Source organism: Sciurus vulgaris, assembly GCF_902686455.1.
Source record: "Sciurus vulgaris genome assembly, chromosome: 4".
Taxonomy (NCBI): Eukaryota; Metazoa; Chordata; class Mammalia; order Rodentia; family Sciuridae; genus Sciurus; species Sciurus vulgaris.
This window is the reverse complement of record NC_136464.1, coordinates 64844925-64865164: the sequence shown is the minus strand read 5'-3', so window position 1 is coordinate 64865164 and position 20240 is coordinate 64844925. Positions and strand designations below refer to the sequence as shown.

The 20240-nt window shown below is 38.6% G+C and overlaps 1 protein-coding gene across 2 annotated transcripts in view; it reads left to right on the top strand.

The window, feature by feature from the left end:
* Window positions 1-20240, top strand: part of ARID5B (AT-rich interaction domain 5B) — a 210773-nt gene that overhangs the window by 175481 nt on the left and 15052 nt on the right. For both annotated transcript variants that reach the window (XM_079138545.1, XM_079138544.1), the window contains 2 exons: window positions 566-618; window positions 10303-10400. In XM_079138545.1, the coding sequence (XP_078994671.1) occupies window positions 566-618; window positions 10303-10400 (151 nt within the window). The remainder of the gene's footprint in view (window positions 1-565; window positions 619-10302; window positions 10401-20240) is intronic.

Genomic DNA, 20240 nt, shown 5'->3' with positions numbered 1-20240 from the left:
ATGAATTACTTATTTTCTTTGTCATTCAAGGCACCACATGCTCATGAAATATGGTCTGAGCCTTTAATATAATGTTGCCATCAGATGGTCTTAATATTAGGAAAGTAATCATATATTAAAGTAGCTATAATTTATTGATCCCAGAAAGGTCTTATCTGAGGGAAGCATTACTTATTACTATTTAGTCAATGGCTTCTTTCTAAAGACTGAGCAAGACCAACTTCAGTTTTGAAATCCTGGCACATTTTCTCAAGGTAACTCTAATTCAGCCTTTCTTGCTCTACTGATGGCAACAGGACTAAAATTGTGTTGTCTTTTATCCTAAAAGTAGAACCTCTCTGTAGTTTTGTGACTGTTTCTTAAGAAATATTTTAAGTGGTAATAATAGATTCTGTTGTTGAATGCCCTTTGGCAAAGTATTTCCTAAGAATTTAGCTCTCTGGGGTACATTAGTATTTCTTTTTTTCTCTTTCTCATTGAAAAACAGAACAAAATGTTTTAATTGACATTTCTTGGAATTATGTTAATGCAATGCTTATCTAAATACTTATTGTCCCTCTAACAGTTAACCTTTGGACTATGTTTCAAGCTGCTCAAAAACTGGGAGGATATGAAACAGTAAGTGTTTAAGCAACTTAAATGAAGTAATTTTGCAATCTAACTTTCCCCCTCTCTTTGGCCAAAATGGAGAAAATGCAAAAGCAAACCATCATTGACTGCCTTTTCAAATGGCTCTACACTTTTGGGGGTTTATTGGGCTGCTTTTGGAAACAGTCCCAATTAGTTCCAGGTTTGGCAAAATTGTAAACTTGTCGTAAAAACTACAAGTGGAAAACATATGTAACTCTCCCCTGTCAGGGAAATTAGTTGGGTCTGTAATTTTTTCCCATGTTGAGAAAGGGCTATTATTGTACAACAAGCCAAGATTGCATAAAAGAAATTTCCCTTGGCAACATACCTGACATCTGTTCATGTCTAATATGGGAAATGTATTAAAGGCTTTCAAAAGTAATCAGGATTGGCCATTAAGGAATAGAATGCAGCAGAATCTCCTTTCGTTCTAGGGCAAAGAAGCTTTATTAGACAAGGGTCAGTGCTGCATAAACAGGAAGTTATCAAACTTATTCAGAACAGGCTCTGACACTCTTTATCAGCTAATTCCAACTGACAGGAATGGGTTATTTTTAGCCCACGGGAAAATTTGATGGCCACGGATTTTTACAGCATGTATTCTGAACCAATAAAATGTTAGAGCAACAAACTAAGATTAAGATCTTGAAGTAAGAAAAAAGAGCTGCATTAATATAGCACACAGAGATGACATCTATAATAAAATCAATTGACATAGGAAGATGTCGTCACTGGAAATATTTTCTCCTCCACACAATGATCAGATTAAGTTGTGCTGTTTCTTCTGCAATTGAGTAAGAAATTATTTTTTCTTTCCTTAAGAAGTAATCTGGAATATCTCTGTACCATAGTAAAATGACAGTAAGAGACACAAAGTCAAGAAAATGAAATTTATGTTAGCCCAAACACAACAACCAGTGTTTCTTACCAGATAAAGCATATTGTTCGATAAACTAATATAATGGTTTGATGTTAGAGGCTTGGGACAGGAAAAGATGGCAAACATTATGCGATTCAGATAACCTGGTATTTACTGTAGAAATATCTGCTATGAACTCTGACTAGAAATTCTTTGATGTGATTATATGTATATATAAAATATATATTTAATATATGGGGTATATATGTGTGTTTATAAGAAAATACAATACTCATATGAACTACATATAAAATATGGATTTCATGGACATGAATTTATTGGAAATATTTATTTTATCAAGTACCCTGTGTAAAAATAAATACTATAATTTTTCACTTGGTTGAGTCTGTTGATAGGACCAGGATATGGATTCCTTGTCACTGTATCTCATAGTTTTCCAGAATCTTGAGTTAATTATAGATTTCATCCATGTGAAAAAGATAACTTAGTTGTCCACCCCACAGCCTAGACTTTTAAGTCTAACTTTTAATATTAAGAATAGGAGAACACATTTTTATGAACTGTGATTGCAGATAGTTACATGATATTGCACAACATTATGAAATGTCTTTTTAAAAACTCAGGAACTTTTTGTTATTCACTGATAGGAAGAGTGCCAGCACATTTCACAGAATCAGTTTTTCCTGCTTTTGTATCTTCTGTATCTTTACAAAGATATTTTTTTTTTTTTTCCATGAGACAGCAAGTTGGTGTAGAAGGTACAAAAGAAACTTCTGATAAGTTTCAGGGTATTTGTGGAATCTTTCAACAAATAGTATTTATTATTTTGTTGAATGAATGAATAACAAATCACCTGATCACATATTTACAGAATACTTGGTGTGTAAAAGACTTGTGTTAGACACTGTAAGAAAAGCAAAATATCTAAGCCTGTGGTTCTTGTCCTTAAGTTACTTACCATTCAGGAGAAACAGTAGCTATGGGATGAGGTAGAAAAAGATCAGTGCTCTGTAGAGATAAAGCAATTCCCCAGTGGGGATGGAGGAAGGAAGGCTTGATGGCTCTGATGTCATCTGAGCAGATTTGAGTGGGGGGAATTAAATGGGATTTAGAGATGAATGGTCATGGCTGTCCAGAAAGAGAATGAATTAAATGATGGTGGAGAATATGGAGGTAAAACAAGTTAAGCACAGAAAATTCAAGTAAGTTAAAATAGGATGACTAGGTGGCTGGGACATGCAACCAGGAAGGGGATTCTTTGTTGATTCTCAGTTCCCTTCCTCTTAGAATATCCTCATGCCAATTTGCATATGTGCAGATGATATATTCTGATCCCCTTGTTTGAGGTGGGAGAATATGGAAATACAGATTGGTATCTGTCCTCTAGCTGGTTATAAACAGATTTTTTTGGGGGGGAGGGTACTGGAATTGAACCCAAGGGTGCTTAACCACTGAGTCATAGCCCCAGTCCTTTTTTATTTTATATTTTGAGACAGGGTCTCATTAAATTGCCCAGGCCCTCACTAAATAGCTTAGGCTGGCTTCAAATCTGTGATCCTCCTGCCTCAGCCCCCTGAGCTGCTGGAATTATAGGCATGCACTACCACACCCAGCAATGAATAGGATTTTTAAAGAATTCCTCCCTATTTCCTTCCCACTTTGCTTCTTTCATTGATGCTTCATGCTACCTGTTAGCCCTGTAGGCATGTGTGTTCACCACTGCCATCCTACATCTAAGCCTCCAGAACTCCTATGTGTTAAATATATTTTTCTCTTGGCATTTTTTGTTTGTTTGGTTTTTGTTTTGTTGTTTGTTTGTTTTTGTTACTGGGAATTGAACCCAGAGGCTCTTAACCACTTAACCACATCTTCAATCCTTTTTACTTTCTTTTTAATTTTAATTTAATTTAATTTATTTATTTTGAGACAGGGTCTTACTAAGTTGGTTAGCACTTGCTAAGTTGCTGAGGCTATCTTTTATGATCCTCCTGACTCAGTCTCCCAAGGCACTGGGATTACAGGCATCTTGGCATATTTTGACAAGTAAAAATTTGAGATGATCAGTGAACATTCAATTTTGAAGTCAGTCTAGGAAATGTATCCTATACTGAGAATATCCAGAGTCTGAGAGTTTAAGCTGTCATTGCAGTTACTAGAAGATACTTATCTCTGAGATTATTTGATATCAAAAACAACTATAGACGTATCATTTAGAGCTCAAAGGAATCTTAGCATCTTCTACATCAGTGACTTCCAGAAGTTACTCAAGAATTGGGACTCAAGTTTTCAAGGAGAAACTTTGAAGTGTAAGTAGCTGTTTAGACCACCAGCCCAACCTGTGATTTCTATGCTGAGGCCTGGGCCTCAGAACCAGGGAATCCTCTTTCATGCTCCCCAGATGATATTAATTCAAAGCCAGTGGTAACTGTGATTATTAACAGTGAAGCCTACCATCTCCTGTAGCTCCTAGCTTCAAAATGGGACCCCCATCTGAGCCAAATATCAAAGATTAGAAATTTGACTTCATACAGCTACTATATAAACATGCTAGAATATTTCCAGGGTTCACACGCAGCACCAAGTTTCTGATGAATATTTTTCGATTCTGTAAAGTGGTAGTCTAAGTTAGGATTCAACTTAGAACCATTTCACTTTGAATAAGGGAAAGTGTAGCACTGTCATGTATTTCATCTTCCCTGAATTAACTATTGTGCATAAAAGAATTCTTGCTCTGTTCCAGTTCATATCCTCATTTTATAAATGAGTAAACTGGGACACAGGAAGATGAAATGAATTGCACGGGGTCATTGAGGGATTCTTTAGTCTCAACAATGGTCTCAACCTCTGTAGCATCAATGGGAGGAAAGACATTCATGAATGACCATTTCTTGTCATGTACCTTCCATCCTAGTAATTTCTTATATATTTTAAAATGTTTTCTATATATTTGAGTCCATGTCTTGGAAAAAGGATCTAATAACTTGCTTTTGTTAACAACATCTTTCCGTCCATTCCAACATGAGCTTAACCAGATGGACTAGTTACTCACTGAGATTTTATCTGATTCTTGGGAAAAACGTGAATTTAGGAGATGGGTCAAGAAATCTTGATAATGTAAATATTCAGTAATAATCAAAAAGTGCAAGTTTAAAATTTGTAGATGTATTACTTCTGCTGTTAACTTGTGTTTGGATAAAGACATCTTCTGAAATTCCTTCTGGTTGAAAAAGAGGCCATCTTAATTGGCTTGTTTTTGTTTGTGGTTATAAACTATTCCAAACCTTCTGGTTTGAATTGTGGATTATGGATTATTTCATTTCAGTCCTTCACAACCCTCAAATTGAATTAAAAAAAAAAAAAAGAGGAGCAGAGGTTTTATTTTAAGCCTTTATAGCATTTGACTAATGATATATACAATCCCTCAGCCTCCTCCGCCTTTGCTGGAAATGTATAAAGTGTCACTTCATTTTTAGGTTTAGAGATCAGAAATGCATTGAACAGATTTGATTTCCCAAAAAACAATATTCTGGCATTTTGATTGGTTGGCAGTGAGGATCCTTCCTCTGCAGTCATCTATCCAACTTTTCCTCCCAAACATTTGAGAATGGATCATCTACAGTTGAAGAGGCAGAACTGGATATGACTTTACTGATGAGCTATAGAGACCTTCACCCCAGTGTCTGGGGAAGCAGTTAAGGCTTGAAGAGTAGCTTGGGGTATTACCAGGATGCAGCATATGGTTTGCTAAAGCAATTTCCATTTGGCTAACCATTTGATGATAAGCCAGACACAATATTTGGAGTGAAGGCAGGGTAGGGAAATGGGTGTTGAGGAAATCTTACCCTGGAGACAGAGGGTGACACTTGGTGGTACCTTCTTTGAGTGTTGCTGAGCGGCCTCTTCTCTTCCCACCAGTGAGACAGGACCATGATTTTTCATCTAGAAGAAGTCACTTGTCTTCTTGCTGGAAGGATTAGGCTTTGACATCAAATTCTGGCTTTGACATCATTTTCAAGACATCTTCTGAATCTAACCTTAGTTTTCTGGACAGACAAAGCCTCTGGCTTAATTCAGAGTTCTTGAGGCCAAAGATGATGTCATGTAGTTTTGAAAGGCTCCGGTTCCTGGAGTACTACCAGGAAAAAAAAGTCATCTTCCTTGAATTCAGTTGGCTCTCAAGGTGTCCTGAGAAAGAGGCTGTTTCTCAGAGCAGCCTGGGCAACACTGTGTGCAGGCAAATGCTCCTTTGACTTCATATTTCCTATGTATTCTCAAGCCATTGGAAGAACCAGAGTCCAAAAAGATTTCTGATTGCTGTTTCATCACCAGGCCACAAAAATACTGGCATTATTTGACTCTGAAATCTTAAAGCTAGAGAAATCAAGGCTCCGAGAGTCTTGGGTTAACATAATGGTTGTTCTCAATTTTTCTTTTTTTTAAGTGACAGAATATTTTCATCAAATAAAATTGTGGACGGGACAGCTTCTTCCCACTCATTAGACCTGTTCTTGACCAGGATCAGCAGTGTGGAGAGTGAGTTTCAGGCCACCTTTAAAACACCACCTGGGTTCTACAGAGCAGTATGAAAACCACTATATTTATAAGCAGTGAAAATTTTATGAACATAATAGTCATGGAGTGCTTTTCATAGTGTTCCCTAGATCCTGCCTACACCATTGAAAGAAGTAACTTTCAAGTGTCTTCAAAGTGAGATTAGAGTCACATGCACCCAGATTGGTTTATTTTACCTGGGTGTGGTCTGCTCAGTTTTTCATCCTGCTTGTGGTTAATTGCATGGAATTATGCTTCTTGCTAAATTATAAGTCCTTGAAAGCAGTCAGGTTTTTGTTTGTTTGTTTTTGGTACCAGAGATTGAACCTAGGGGTGCTTAACCACTGAGCCACATCCCCAGCCCTTTTTTTATATTTTATTTAGAAACAGGGTATCACCGAGTTGTTTAGGGACTCACTAAGTTGCTAAGGCTGGGCTTTGAACTCGCAATCCTCCTGCCTCAGCCTCCCAAGCCTCTGGGATTATAGGCATATGCACCTGGTGGAACATCCCTTTTTTTCCATGCTGTCTCCTTGCCCTTTACCTTTCATCCTCTTCCATGCCTCTTGGTAACCTCTCTGTAACCCGAAAATGGTCAGCAATGGTAGATGGTGATGTCACGAATCTCTGTCATCCTAGTAAAGACCTTGAAGAAGGGACGGGAGAAGCACAATCCAAGAGAAATAACTGCTTGGACAAATTTCGCCATTTTGATTTGGAAATGAAAAACTAGACATTTTCTTAAAAACCTAATATAATAAAAGATCAGGTTGAAACATAAATATAACCAGGAGGCCTGAGGTTTGGGTGAGTTGAACAAACTAGCATCGATTAGATTTTCCAGCTGGCTGGGGTTGGGGACTAGATAGCAAGAGGCAGACATTGGTTTTACCCCAGGTGGGGTTTTAAAGCTAACACAACCCCAGAGAGGACATTGGATGACAGAATATAAACCCCAAGGAAATTCATAATTAGGCACAGCTAAAACGTGTTAGTGTCGATGGCAGATTTACAGGAGGTTAAGAGATGGGTTAGAAGAGTTTCCTGCCCTTTCCCCTTTCCTTATTGGTTTTTGAGATCCCTGACGTGTTTGGACAGTGGAAGGAGTTTAGACATTTCTTACTTTATAGACCATGGTCATCATTTAAATTTAGAGTACATTTGGAGACGACAAAGAAAATTAAAAAAAAAAAAAAGATCCGTGTGCTCAAGAGAACCCTGTGCTTCAAAAGCATTAAGCAGTTGGGAAGGGTGCATTTTATGACTTTGCCACAGAAAGAAAATATCTCAAAATTGTCTTATGCACCCAGTCTGTCCAGTGGAGCTCAGTGAGCAGAGAGACCACTTTCTCCAAGGCCCAGCCCTGTCTTTGCTCCAGATGAACCCCCCTCCCCCCTGATAAAAACTGTATTGAAACACCAGAAACTACTAGCCAGGGGGCTAACATAGACCCTGAGCTGGCTGCACATTGCTTACTAATGCACAGTGGTGCTTCCAGCTGCCGAGGTTTCAAACCTAGTGTGAGATTGCCTTTTTCCCCTTTGGATAATTCATTATTTATTCTTAAAGCAGGTTTGTCATTTTTATGAGAGCAAGGGTTTGATAGGACAATCCCTCGTCTAAATGGTATGTTGTGGGAGGGAGACAAGGCCAGTGTGCCTGCACTAAATGTCCCTATTAGCAGTGAAATGTATAAAGTGTCACCTTTTTCATGACCTGTGCTATTTTGTCTGTATGTTCATTTGTTTGTTGTTGGTGTCCCCCACTAGAATGCAGTCACATTGGATGTTGGGTCTGTTTTTCATCTTTGCACCCAACTGCTAGCGTAAGACCCAACAAATGGAGGATATTTGGTAAATTGTTGGTGAATGAATGAAGGGGTAGGTGGATGAATTCTGATGTAATTTGGACTTCACTGGGTCTCAGTGAACATAATACAGACCCTCTTATCCTAACTAGAGACACAAATAGTCAGAATGGAAGGAAACATAGTTTGACTTCATAGTTGACAATAAAATTTCAGTGCATGATTCCCCAATCTACCCTTTGATTCATGCTGACCTGTTAGCGGTATTTTCCCAAAGAGAAAGGCCAAAAACTCTAAAGGTTGAGAACTGATAGCAAAAGCTGTGATTTCCATAGTCATCTGCTTCATCTGATGGAAGAGGCCCCAGAGTTCTGTGTTACCACCTTGCTACAAGCATGGCCTGTTCATTGGGTCATTCTGATGAGGAGGCTACTTTGATGTTGTGGAAAGAAGTTTGAGCCTTCTCTTAGGACAACCAACCATATGAGTCTGGATTTTACCGCTGTACTGCTGTGTGTCCTTGGGCAAGTTATGCAAGTTCTGAATCTTGCCTCCTTTATCTGTGAAGGAGATTCCAACAACCTATCCCATAGGCTAAGAGAAGATTAAATGATAGCAAGCGAGAATCTTTTATACCATGTAAAGTTCTGTGTACAAGAGATATAAGGATGAGAGTGAAGGTTTCTTCTCAAGTGACCACAGGGACACACCTAGGCTGCTCTCTGGCCTCGCTGTGCTTTCCTGGACCTTCACACCTCATCTGAGGGAGGGGAAGGTGGAGGTGTGTTTCAAGGGAACCCAGTATTCTAAGGTCCCTTAAAACCCCTGGGAGATGATCATCTTCTTCCTTCATAGATGACCCTAGAATAGATCAGCTCAAGATTGTATCATTTAAAGACTGGAAGGAGATTGTAATTCAGTATATAATGATTTTCCAAAATTTGTATATTGAGTGTTTTAAAGGGGTTTGAAATCAATTATCTAAACCAAACCATAAATATGAAGGATTTTTTTCAGTTGTCTATACTAATAGATGTAAGACATGGTTCACTCTAATGAGAACTACTGAAAGAAATAGGTTTGAGAATGCTTTTTGGGAAATTGAAGAATACAAAACTAACCTTGTCTTTGAGATCTTATTTGGATCTCTTGAGAAGGATTTATGGAAATAAAAGGGTTATTTTATATTAGAAATGGAAAAGGTACTATTTGCCCTGTAATATCTCCCCACCCTTCTCCACGGACTGCAGTTACAAAGTCCTCCCAGTTGCAAATTGAGATTTCCCCCATCCCCACTGATGCTTTTCACCCCTTTATGAACTCTGCTGGTGCTGGGAACTCTGTGGATATTTTTCAAACAAAATTCCTGCTCTGATTATACTAAATGCCACTGGCACCTTTGCTGTGCTCTGTCCCCTACATATTCCAGTGGCACGGTTTTCCTGTAACCCTGTTTTGAAATGTTCACCAGGACCTCAGAACTTGCCCTATCTTCCTAGTTTCAAGGAAACACTAGTCTTACTTGGATATAATAAGTGTCTTGGTTTCCCCAAAATAATCATTTGCCAGATCTTGCATCTGTTATTTTGTTAAAATCTTAATTCATGTACAAAAGTAATATTAAAAAAGAAGACCACAGTGAGCAGTTCAGTATATTTCAAGCTATTTGTTTTATTCACCCAACTCAATAATACACATAGTGAGCATTCTAACTTTGGAATATGTAAGTTTTCGTAGGATTTGATCAATATCCCATTTTCCTGACCTAAGTGAATAAAAATAAACAGCTTGTGACATGTACAGTTTCAGATTTTTGGTATTGTTTTGGTAGTTATAGGAGCTGGCATAAAAATAGAGCCCGAGATGACTATAAATTCCTCAAACAATTGATCACTTTAATCTATGTAATCATTTTATTTATATTTTAAAGTAGGTAGCATATCACATAATTCAAAAATCAGAAGATACAAAAGCATGTTTGGTGAAGAGTTCTTTTTTTTTTTTTTTAACCCCTGTACATGACCACCCCCCTCCACCAGCCTTAAGCAACCAGTGTTAATTTTGATCCATTTAAACTGACAAACTAAGATAAAGTTTAGTGGAAATGTGATTTTATTTTGATGATTTTTCACATGAGGTAAAGGAACAGGGTATGAGTTTGGGACCATGGGGGCAAACCTGAATAGCCAGGGAGATACCTTAATGAAAACACACTAGGGTGACAGAAATATAGAGCCAAAAGTTGAATTCCATTTTTATTGTAAAGTGAGTTCTTGCTATAAAACCACAAGTCTCCCCATATACTCACTTGGACTTCTCTGTTTCTGGGTTTCCAGAACAGACTGTTCTCTTCTGACTGTTGCATATGTATTGAAGCCTGGCACTGTGACTCTCTGATGGTGCTAGATTGAATTTCTCATTGCCATTTTTTCAGATAACAGCCCGCCGTCAGTGGAAACATATTTATGATGAATTAGGCGGTAATCCTGGGAGCACCAGCGCCGCCACTTGCACCCGCAGACATTATGAAAGGTAAGGAACCGTTTCTTGGAAAGTGTGAAATTAAAAGCGTGTTCATTGGAAGACTCTCTGGTCAAAGATAAGACAGAGGAAGTCTAAAGGACCTTTTAGGAAACAGAAAATATCCCTATGGCATTTTCTTTGCATGTTGCCCTGTGATTTTTAGAGAACATGACTTTCTCTAGTTACAGGTCTAAAATTAGATGTTCTTTTAGTTCGGTTTTATCCTGTGACCACCTGTCTGGCAATGCCTTCTTTCCCCACTGCAGGCAAAGATTACTCAGGATGTTTCTGTAGGTTCATTTACCATGAAACATTTAAGCTTCTGGAAAAAAAAAAAAAAAAAAAAGAACTACCATGTTACTATGATGTTGCTATGTAACTGAATTAACATTTAAAAGTAAGTGTTCTTAGGATAACTGCACTGGTCTCAGAGAGGGTCTGTTGTTTTTTTCCCATTTTAGTATTTTTTTTCTTCTATGGCTTTGCCTTTGTCCCGAGAAATCTTCTTGCCAAACTATATGTGGCTTAGTTTTCTAACAATTTTGCCTGTTTCAGAAGGGTGGTGATAATGCAACCAGGAAGCAATGCAAGAGTAGCCGAGTCTTTCCCCTTTGCGTTAGGACTGGGTTACCTACAACGATGACGATGGGTTTACAAATGTGTGCATCATCTTTGCTCTGCTTCAAGCTTCATTGGTTTAGTTTGTACCAACTGTCTAATAATTTGGCACCTCCCTGTCAAAGTTCATTGATGGACTGAGCAACCTGGTTTCAAAGTCAGACCTTGGGCGATCAAGTAGAAGTGTGTGTGTGTTTTAGTAGTGGCTATGCATGGAATGATGTCAAAACATAGCTAAATAAGCTGAATAAACAGACCAGTTCACTTGCTACTTTGAAATGTAAAACAACTACTAAATTTACTGGTTGTTCTTCTTATAGTTGGTTACTATTCCCACTTCAATCTAGAGTAGCGACATTCACCTTTGGATTATATGTGGGCATTCTCAGGTGATGCCATTTAACACATCATTCTTAGTCGTGTTTCCTTTCAGTTCTGCTGTACTTTCTTCTGTACTGCATTTAACCCAGAGCCTCTTTTAGTATGGCCATTCAACAAAAGTTAGAATGCTTTTGTAGGAATAATCAAAGTAATTTGAGTTGGGTTTAGTACCTCATGAAAAATTTCCACAAAGTATTCTCAAGAGCTTGCCTTGGCAATGTTAGAATCCAGAAGGATTTTTAAAGATTGACAGTAGACTTTCAAATGGCTGCTCTTTATAGTGTTGTTTTTCAATATAATGCATCAATTTTTAAAATATGAATGTTATTTCTCTCAGTATTTAATACAAAAGCCCACACATCTTCGTTGTACATAAAAAGTACACCCTTGATGTACAATATCTACTCAGGTGTGTGTTCTATAAATAACATCCAAGGATACCATAGTCTGCTTGGTTTTTGACTTGTGAATCAAGGCTTTAATTAAAACACTTTTGTTAGAAATGTTGTCTCCGCTTTCAAATAACTTCACTTCTGAGAGCGAATGTCCCTTTCCTCCGTGTGCAAATGTCCCCAACACTTGAACCAACAAACTTCTGTGCTGTAGGTACCTCAGTGTAGTTGAAGAATGCACACACTAATACAAAGAATTACAAAGTATCACATGGTCAAAACAATAAGTGGATAATGTTTGGGATAGAGAGAAGGATTGAATCCAATAACCAGGTGTGGGTGTGTGTATTTGTATGTGGTGTATGTGTCTGTGTGTATAATTTACTGGAGAAGTTGTGACTAAAAATAACCTCAGTCTTAAATGAAATGCCAAGATATTTTCTTTCAAAGGTGATGCACTTTGGGTCATGATTTACCTCTTCTTAGAGTAGCAGATTTCCCAAAACCTTTAATCAATCAAATTGGAAAATTCTAGTAGCATTACTTCAAACTCTAACATTACCAAACATTTTTAGGATTTTCTTTTTTTAAGAAGTTTTTTCATTAGTCTTAAGGTCAGACTGGATATTTCATAAAGGTTTGTTTCCCACAGGATTAAAATTTTAAAGAGCCAGGTTATTTTTCCAAGTCTAGAATTTGTTTAGTCGGTGTATTATCAGTCAGAGTGCAGGAGGAAAAATAGAAACCACTCTAGATTTTCAGTAAGGAGAACTTACTGTATGGAATTTCTTAAGCGGTGTGAAGAACTGTTACAAGATCAGAACGCCCTATTGGGTTGTGAAGAACTGTTGGGTTGATGCTGATATGAACAGCAAGCAAAACAGAAAGAAAGGGGTCCCTTATCCCTTTCTCATGTGTCCTAGAGCCCCTTATTTGTGGAACCACCACAGGAAGACAGCTGATGAAAGGGACATGCCATTTAAGAGTTCCTCTCCTAGCATCACCTAGCAGAGTACAGCTGGGTGAATTTACAGTTGAAAGACAATAATCCAGCTGCCAAGTTGAAACCTCAACAGGGACAGCTCTGCACAGATCTTCAGGCAATTAGCAAGCCCTTAGTGTTTCCTCCATATTTCTTTTGTGATCTTATAATCAGATGCAAGGGGTGCCATAAATAATTACTATCTAATGGTAGCCAGCCACCCATATTTGAAGATCATTGATTTATTTTTTAAAAATTCAGACTGCACTTGCAATGCCACTATCCTTCTTGAATCAATCACCCATAATCCCATGTGTTATGGTGGGGATAAGAAGCTAGAAATTACTGTCCTGGGCATCTTCTCTTTATTTGGTTCTACCAGAGAGAGGCAGAGGAGAGTCAGATCTATACAGAGACGATCAAAGAAGAGACTGTATTAGTGGCTAACACTGCGAGATTATGGTGGATTTCATCATTTTGCTAGTCACAGGCTGCACAAACACAGATAAAACAAAAATAACTAGATTGGTGAAGGGCCACTGTTTTCAAGAAGACTCCTTGAGAAGGGTCAGGAGACTTTGCAGGCAAATGTCTAGTCTGGAGATGCCCTTTGAAATTCTTACAGCCTTCCCAAACCAGATCAGAATGATTGGAATCCCTACCTAGCGGCTGGTTTCTCCTTCTTTTCCCTCTTATTATAGAGACTTGCTCCTTTCGCTAGTCCCCTCCCTCCAGCTTTACTTTCCTAGAAGATGAAAAAGGAGTGAGTGATCTACTATGCATTATCCACTGATGTATTTTTCATGCAGTGTGGTTCATGATTCCAGTAAATGTTTTCATTTTACTACAAGAAAAAAGTAGCCAGTTCCTCAGTAAATGTTAGTTGTATATTAGTTGGGCACTTTTGGTTTATTAATGAGTGTAATAATGAAAGTGCGGGCTGTTGAAAAGAATCAATGGGTGTTTTTATTTAAGGCACAGCAGAAATGGTACAATGCCTGTGAATGCATCATTGTCGCTGAAGGCCCGACTCGTCCAAACTTGCTTCTGATTGGTTTAAATCAAATAGGTCCAAGCACTTCATAAAAATGTCTTTGTCAGCCTGGTTTTGCTTCCAAACCTATTCATCTCTGTCAGTTTTTAATATTAGTACCAGGCTCCTGGCCATAGTCCATTAGTACTGTACTTAATTGCTCATGTTACAGATGATTACCAATATAAAAAGCATTAATGTGTTCCCATCGCAAGGCTGTTGCTATGTAGATGTCTCAAACTCAGCAAAGCTTATGAAATGTGGTTATTCTGGACATTTTTTGCTCAGGATTTATAGATAAAGTTACTATAGATTATAACGCAAAGAAAAATGCCCACATCTTCCTGGGCACAGGACCCTTCTAAGTGGAACATTTTCTTTTTGTCCAACTCTTTACCTAAGATGCCTCAAATCATTTTATCAGTAAAGTAACCAAAAGGAAAATGGCTACTTTTATGGAATTTTAGCTTGATTTTTCTAGAATGCTAATTCACTTTAAAGGCTTTGTTTTCACATGCAGATTTCTTTCTTTCTCTCCCTCTCTCTTTTTCTTTTAAATGTTTTTGAAGCACAAGCAGGGGGAAAAAAATCTTTACACAGAATACCAGATTACTGGTTTTAATTTTCCTGAATAAATTACATGGTCTGTTTCTGTGGAGCACATGAAGTTGTTATTAGGGATTTTAAAAGGAGCATTAAGGCAAAAGTACTTTGTGATGTGCTTTTCTGAGTATTTAGAAAATCAAAATCATAAACAAATGTATTTGTTTGTGAGGGAAATGAGCAATTACACTTCATCTTCTTGCATACGGAATACCCAATTTCAAATTCTAACCTTCTGCTTTTCCCATAAGCATTTCTTGGACAAGACTGTCATGCTGCGTGGCTGATGCAGTGACTTGGGGTGAGCTGTGCCCTGGCCAGATGCACTTGGGCAGAAACCAAGTGACAGACAGCTGGAGGGCCTGCTAAAGGTGGTAGGCAGGGCAGGGGAAGCTTCATGCTCTGCGTAAGATGAGCATGTGCTTTAAAATAAAGACCAAAAAATCTCTTAGGTTCTAAGGAACTCAGCTAATCATACCATGACGATAGGCCAAGGGAAAGTCAACGTGAGTTACAGTTCTGTTCATGTTTCGGACAATTCATGTGTTATTGCTCGTTTTGACACCCTTGAAGCTAATAAATACAGAATTGAGAAAGTCACAGGCAGGACTCAGAATTTTACATTTGAGAGGTCCCTTAGCACTTACCCTTGCTAAGACCACTACCACTAAAATGAGTTTTTTCTGTCCCATCCATGAGTTGCTTGCTACTATCCCAAAAAGAGCTAATAGTAAGCACAGCAATTGTGAATAAGCTTTGATACACTAACCCTGAAATTTGCCATAATAATTTTATGTTCATTGAATATAATTAAAAAAAAAATTGGGCGTGTATTTTGTGTGACTTTTTAAATTTCATTTTTCTAGTAACTCATTTTTATGTATTTTTAAAAAGTATCAGATGGGAATCTAGAAGACCATTCTCCTCTAGTCATTGGAGAAGCACTGCTCCACACCCTGGTCACAAACTCAGATACTTACCAGGGAAGATGGCATAGATGTGCACAGAGGAAAGGTAGGATAGCAGAAGATTATTTGATTATTTGAAGCGCACCTTCACGGCCCTGGGCCAGAGATGCTCAGTAAGATCAGCCAACACCATTGCCATAGTCAGATGCAGTGTCTACCCTTCCTATCCATCCATATTTTTAAGATCATTTGTAGGTAAAGTCACCTAACTTTATAGATATTGGCTCTACTATTCCTGAAAATATTTTACATAAATAAACCAATCATTCCCTTAGGGAAAATATAGTCCACAGGTTGCTAAGTTCCGTGGGATTGAACCGTGCTTGGCACTGGGCTCTGCAGAGTCTGCTAAGTACCTGCAGTGGGAGACTGTGGAGGGAGCAACATGGTAGAAGGTGCTTTGCTTCCAAACTCTCTTGTACATGAAGAGCATGTGCCTCGTGTGGCTTCCCACTGACCCTGCCTTGTGTTTTGGGGCCAATTTGTTGTGTGCTTCCTTTTCTCAGTGATGCGCTTCCAGACACTTGGCACATTCCAAGTGTTCTTATTCCATTCAATCAAGTCTCAGAGCACAATTTATGGTACTTCCTCAACTTGGCTCGCTCTCATATAGATACCTCTAATTTGTGTCACTCAGAATACCCGAAGCTACTCCAGATGTGACATAGTACTTCTTGGGATGGGAGCTGTTATCAGTCTATCAACATAGCCTAAGATTGGATTTGAAATTGGTTAAGAAGAATCTCCTAGTTGCTTCCTCTTCCTTTTCTTGAATAGGATAGATTTTCCATGTGGTCAACTGCCATTTTTCCTTTGCTGTTGTCCTCAAGAGCTAGCTGGTGTTTTTTGAACATCAACCATATGCTGGCTTATATATTCATATATTCATATGAGAATATATGAACCAAAGAGTTGAGAATGAAACTGGCAAACAATAAAGAGGTGTTCATGCTACCACACCCATGGCAGAGATTGATTAGGGAACACAATGTTGCTTCCCATGAGCCCAGGTTCAGCCTTACAATCCTCAACATGGCACCCCCAGCTACTTCTACTGCCAGCTCATTAGAACTTGAAGCTGCTAGGATTCTTGGGTTTTCTAATTTATGACAAGATCTGACTTATAGACCATACAGGCCTGGAGAAGAGTTAAATATTTAAGGTGTGAATAACCAGTTGCATAATGGATACAAATAACGGGTTCAGTAGGGATCCAGGAAGGAATTTACAACTGAAATGAGAAAAGTCTTCCTAGAGGATCTAGAATCTGAACTGGATCTTTAAATGATAGGATTAGAAATTAGGATACATCATTCTAATTGCCTAAAGTAACTCAGTTGCAAATTTCAAGGACAATAAATAAACCATTTGGAAGGGCATTCCTTGAAATTTCTCCAGTGCTCCCAGTGAAGCATAATGAACATATCAGGAAACAGGGATTGAATGAACTAAATTAAATCCAAACAAAAAGGGAGATTCCCACTAGGAAACATGTGTAAAGAGGTAGGGAATGTGGTGGTGGGAGGGGCTGTCAGGAGAATTCTAAGACTGAATTTCGAAAGGCAGGAAGTGCAGTCTGTTCTCTTGATGTCTGTTAACTCTCTTGCCCTGTGGTCCAGTGGATTCATTATGTCCAACCACATCCAGGATAGTGGTGACCAGTCTATGGCCTTGTACACCACCTTCCCAACTGTCTTGCTGAGGGAAGTCCTGGCCAGTGGCTTCTCTCTTGTTCCTCCCTCAGCAACACTGCCACCAGGTGCTCTGTTCCTTTTCCTTGAACCAGCAGGCAGCCTGCTGTCCCTTATCAACAGACAGCAGCCCAGGAAGTCAAACACAAGTGGCTCAGAGTTAGGTGACCTGAGGCTGTGCACTGCTGTCTATACCCCACCAAGCTGGTTCTCACAGGAGACCTGAACCAGATCAACATACCCTACACTGAGTAGCATCTTCTTATCTGTAAAGAATTTCTCCCCAACGGATAGTCAAGTAATTTCATACAGAAGAGCCTCACACTCCGTATCACTCAGCATGCCTAAAATGCTCTGATAACTTTCCAATGCCTGGATGTTTCAAGAAACTTTGAAAAAGAAAAACAAAACCCCAGCCAGGCCCTGGAGTAGAAAAACTGGTTTCTGTTTAAAAAAAAATAAACAACAGCCTTTGAAAAAAAAAATCTGTATTTAAAAATTCTTAAATTCGCCTCTAAATGCGAGTTGTAATTAATAGAAGTTGGAGTTTACACTGTTGAGTGTAAAAACACCCTCCGGCACAAACTAATCAAGTGTGTATGTCATGCTGTAAAACTGCAGCAAGTTTCTTTGTTTGACCTAAAAAAAAAAAAAGCTTGCCAAACAGCAGTTTTTCTTTGTCAGGCTCCTTTATTGTCTCATTTTTGTTTTCAACCTACCTCCCTGCTGCCTTTGGACCTAACTATAGTATTTAAGAAACTTTTCAGGTCCCATGTTTTATTGATAGTTTTCATCAAGCATGAATTTAAATTTGAGAATAGATTAGGTGTCTTAGCCCCTTTTCTTTTTGATAAATAACAAGAGGTTTCTACTTATGATTTTCTGTCCTCGGGGCTTTATCATTAAGATTAAATAACTGTACTCTCAAGCATGCCACTGCACAAACATCTTTTCAATTATGTGAGTAACAGATGCCTTCACAAAGGAACTATTGAAAATTCAGAAAGCATGTTTCCAAAAAAGAAAGGGGAAAAAAAAGTATCAGATGACAGAAGAATGTAATTGTTTACCATTAAAATATATCTTTAACTCATCCACTGAAAACCTCTTGGAACATTTTGTTTTTGTACAAGTTATTACAAAGTTAGGCCAAAATCTTAAGTGTTGTGGGGAATTGGTGAACATTTCAGAAGCTCTGGAACCAGTGGTTTTTAACATGCCTGAGACTTAAATGTAGTTGTCGATTGCCTATTTTTACACATGGATACTGCCTGCCTTCATTTGTGGGATACGCTTGACATTAAAAATACGATAGTTATGTTTATTTATTATTCTTAAAATACTGTTCATCTGCCTTTGGAAAGGATCCATTTAACTGCATTCTACATTAGTCATTGTTTTCTCATTGAGAAGAGTAATTGCTGCCATCTTGGCTGGTTGGCACCATGGAGGGCTGGGTGCTGTTTATGGTCCATGTTCTCTGTTATGATCGTGAATTTTAATCCCTGGGCCATAAAGTCAGCTTCTTTAAGCCCACCCCAGCTTTCTTCAATGTGGCCTCATTTGAAAGGCAGAGAGGCGGGGATAATATCAATCTAGATACCCTTGGAGGTGGCAAAGAGTCCTCGGTGAAGCAAATTCCCTGACGAGCTCTGTTGGGGAGATCCTGGGAAACTCAGACATGGTAAAATTAAGTCCTAGAGGCCAGAATTCATAGAGCATATGATTCTTGAGTTTCTCTTACTCAGTATTAAGTAGGACCTGAATCAACTAGGTTGCTCTTTAAGAGTTGTGACATGGTTATTGTGATACGTTATAAGAGATGTAGTGTGCCCAACCATAGTGCTGCTTCTGATGTAGTGGGTTGACCTTTTGTGGAATGGCCACACATGTATTCTGTAGGTCTCTTGCCTCTGAGAAAAAAGAATTGCTCCTCTTGATTTCTTAGGTAATTCTTCAGGATCTTGGAATTCCTTTAACCTGTGCACAGATAATCATTTAGTATCTCCTCTGTGTTGACACTTCTCAGGCAGTGTATGAAGATGCACATCTCCAATGCTGAGATGAATGCAGCTTGGACTAGCAGAGACAGGAAGATCTGTGTTTGGACAAAACCTGGGGACTTAAGGGCTGTGTACCATTGTCTCTTCACTGCACTATTTAGTTCTGAATCTCAGTTTTGTCACCCATACTATGAAGATAACATTTTTATGTATGCATTAAAGTGAAAGGCACACAAAGTACCTGGTATTAATAGGAACTGCTATTAATATTATAATGACTAGTTAGTATATAAGAATAACCTGAAGTTTCTCTCTTAACCCTCTCACCTTGCCTCTAACCTTCTCCCTGAAGTCCACATAATTCCAGTTAAGAGGAACTGTCAACCTCAAGCTATCTCTGTCTTGCTGACTCACCTCAATAGGAGCCAAGCCACAATATTTCTGGGTCCTAGCACCATGTGCCTTTTGCTCTTCTCTTCACTTAGGGTCCTAGGCACTCCAAGACCATGGAGAGAATGTCAGAATTTTAACAGTGAGTCTGAGATAAAACTCTCACCACTTCCAGGGGAAAGAAGAGGGTATTAAAGCCTTCCAAAAGTTTTCTTGTTCAACTTCTGCCTTGGAGTAGGTAATGAAGCCCCGGTGAGCAGATCATTTTCCCAGGGAAGAGAGCTATTCTGACAAGTGACCATGTTTTGTTCTTAGTGATAATGGACCCCATGCCTTTTTGGTGTCTTAGCATAGAATACAAATGATATCATTTATACGTACTTCATTTTCTAAAAGCACAGTAAGATTTGCTCTTGGTAGCTCTTGGGCAAGCCAAGTCTTCCCCACAGAATCCACATTGCACTCTCCTGCCATTTTCTTGGCTGAGGTGGGTCCTAACATAGGCTCATTCTTCGCTTCCTGCCTGTCAACATGGCTCCTCATTTCATGGTTTGATGCCCAAAGCTTTCAGTTCACATTCTTGTCTATTGAAAGGTGAAACTGGAGACCTCTTTCACAGCTCTCTTGATTTCTGATATTTCTACTCCTTACACACCACACAGAATTTTTTTCTTCTCCACCAAAATTCATACCATAAAACAGAGATCTTTATCAGGAGCCCCCCAGTGGAGTTTACCTTGTAAAAGAACAGGAACAAAGCCTCACAATTGCTATTGTGTTCCCCTCAG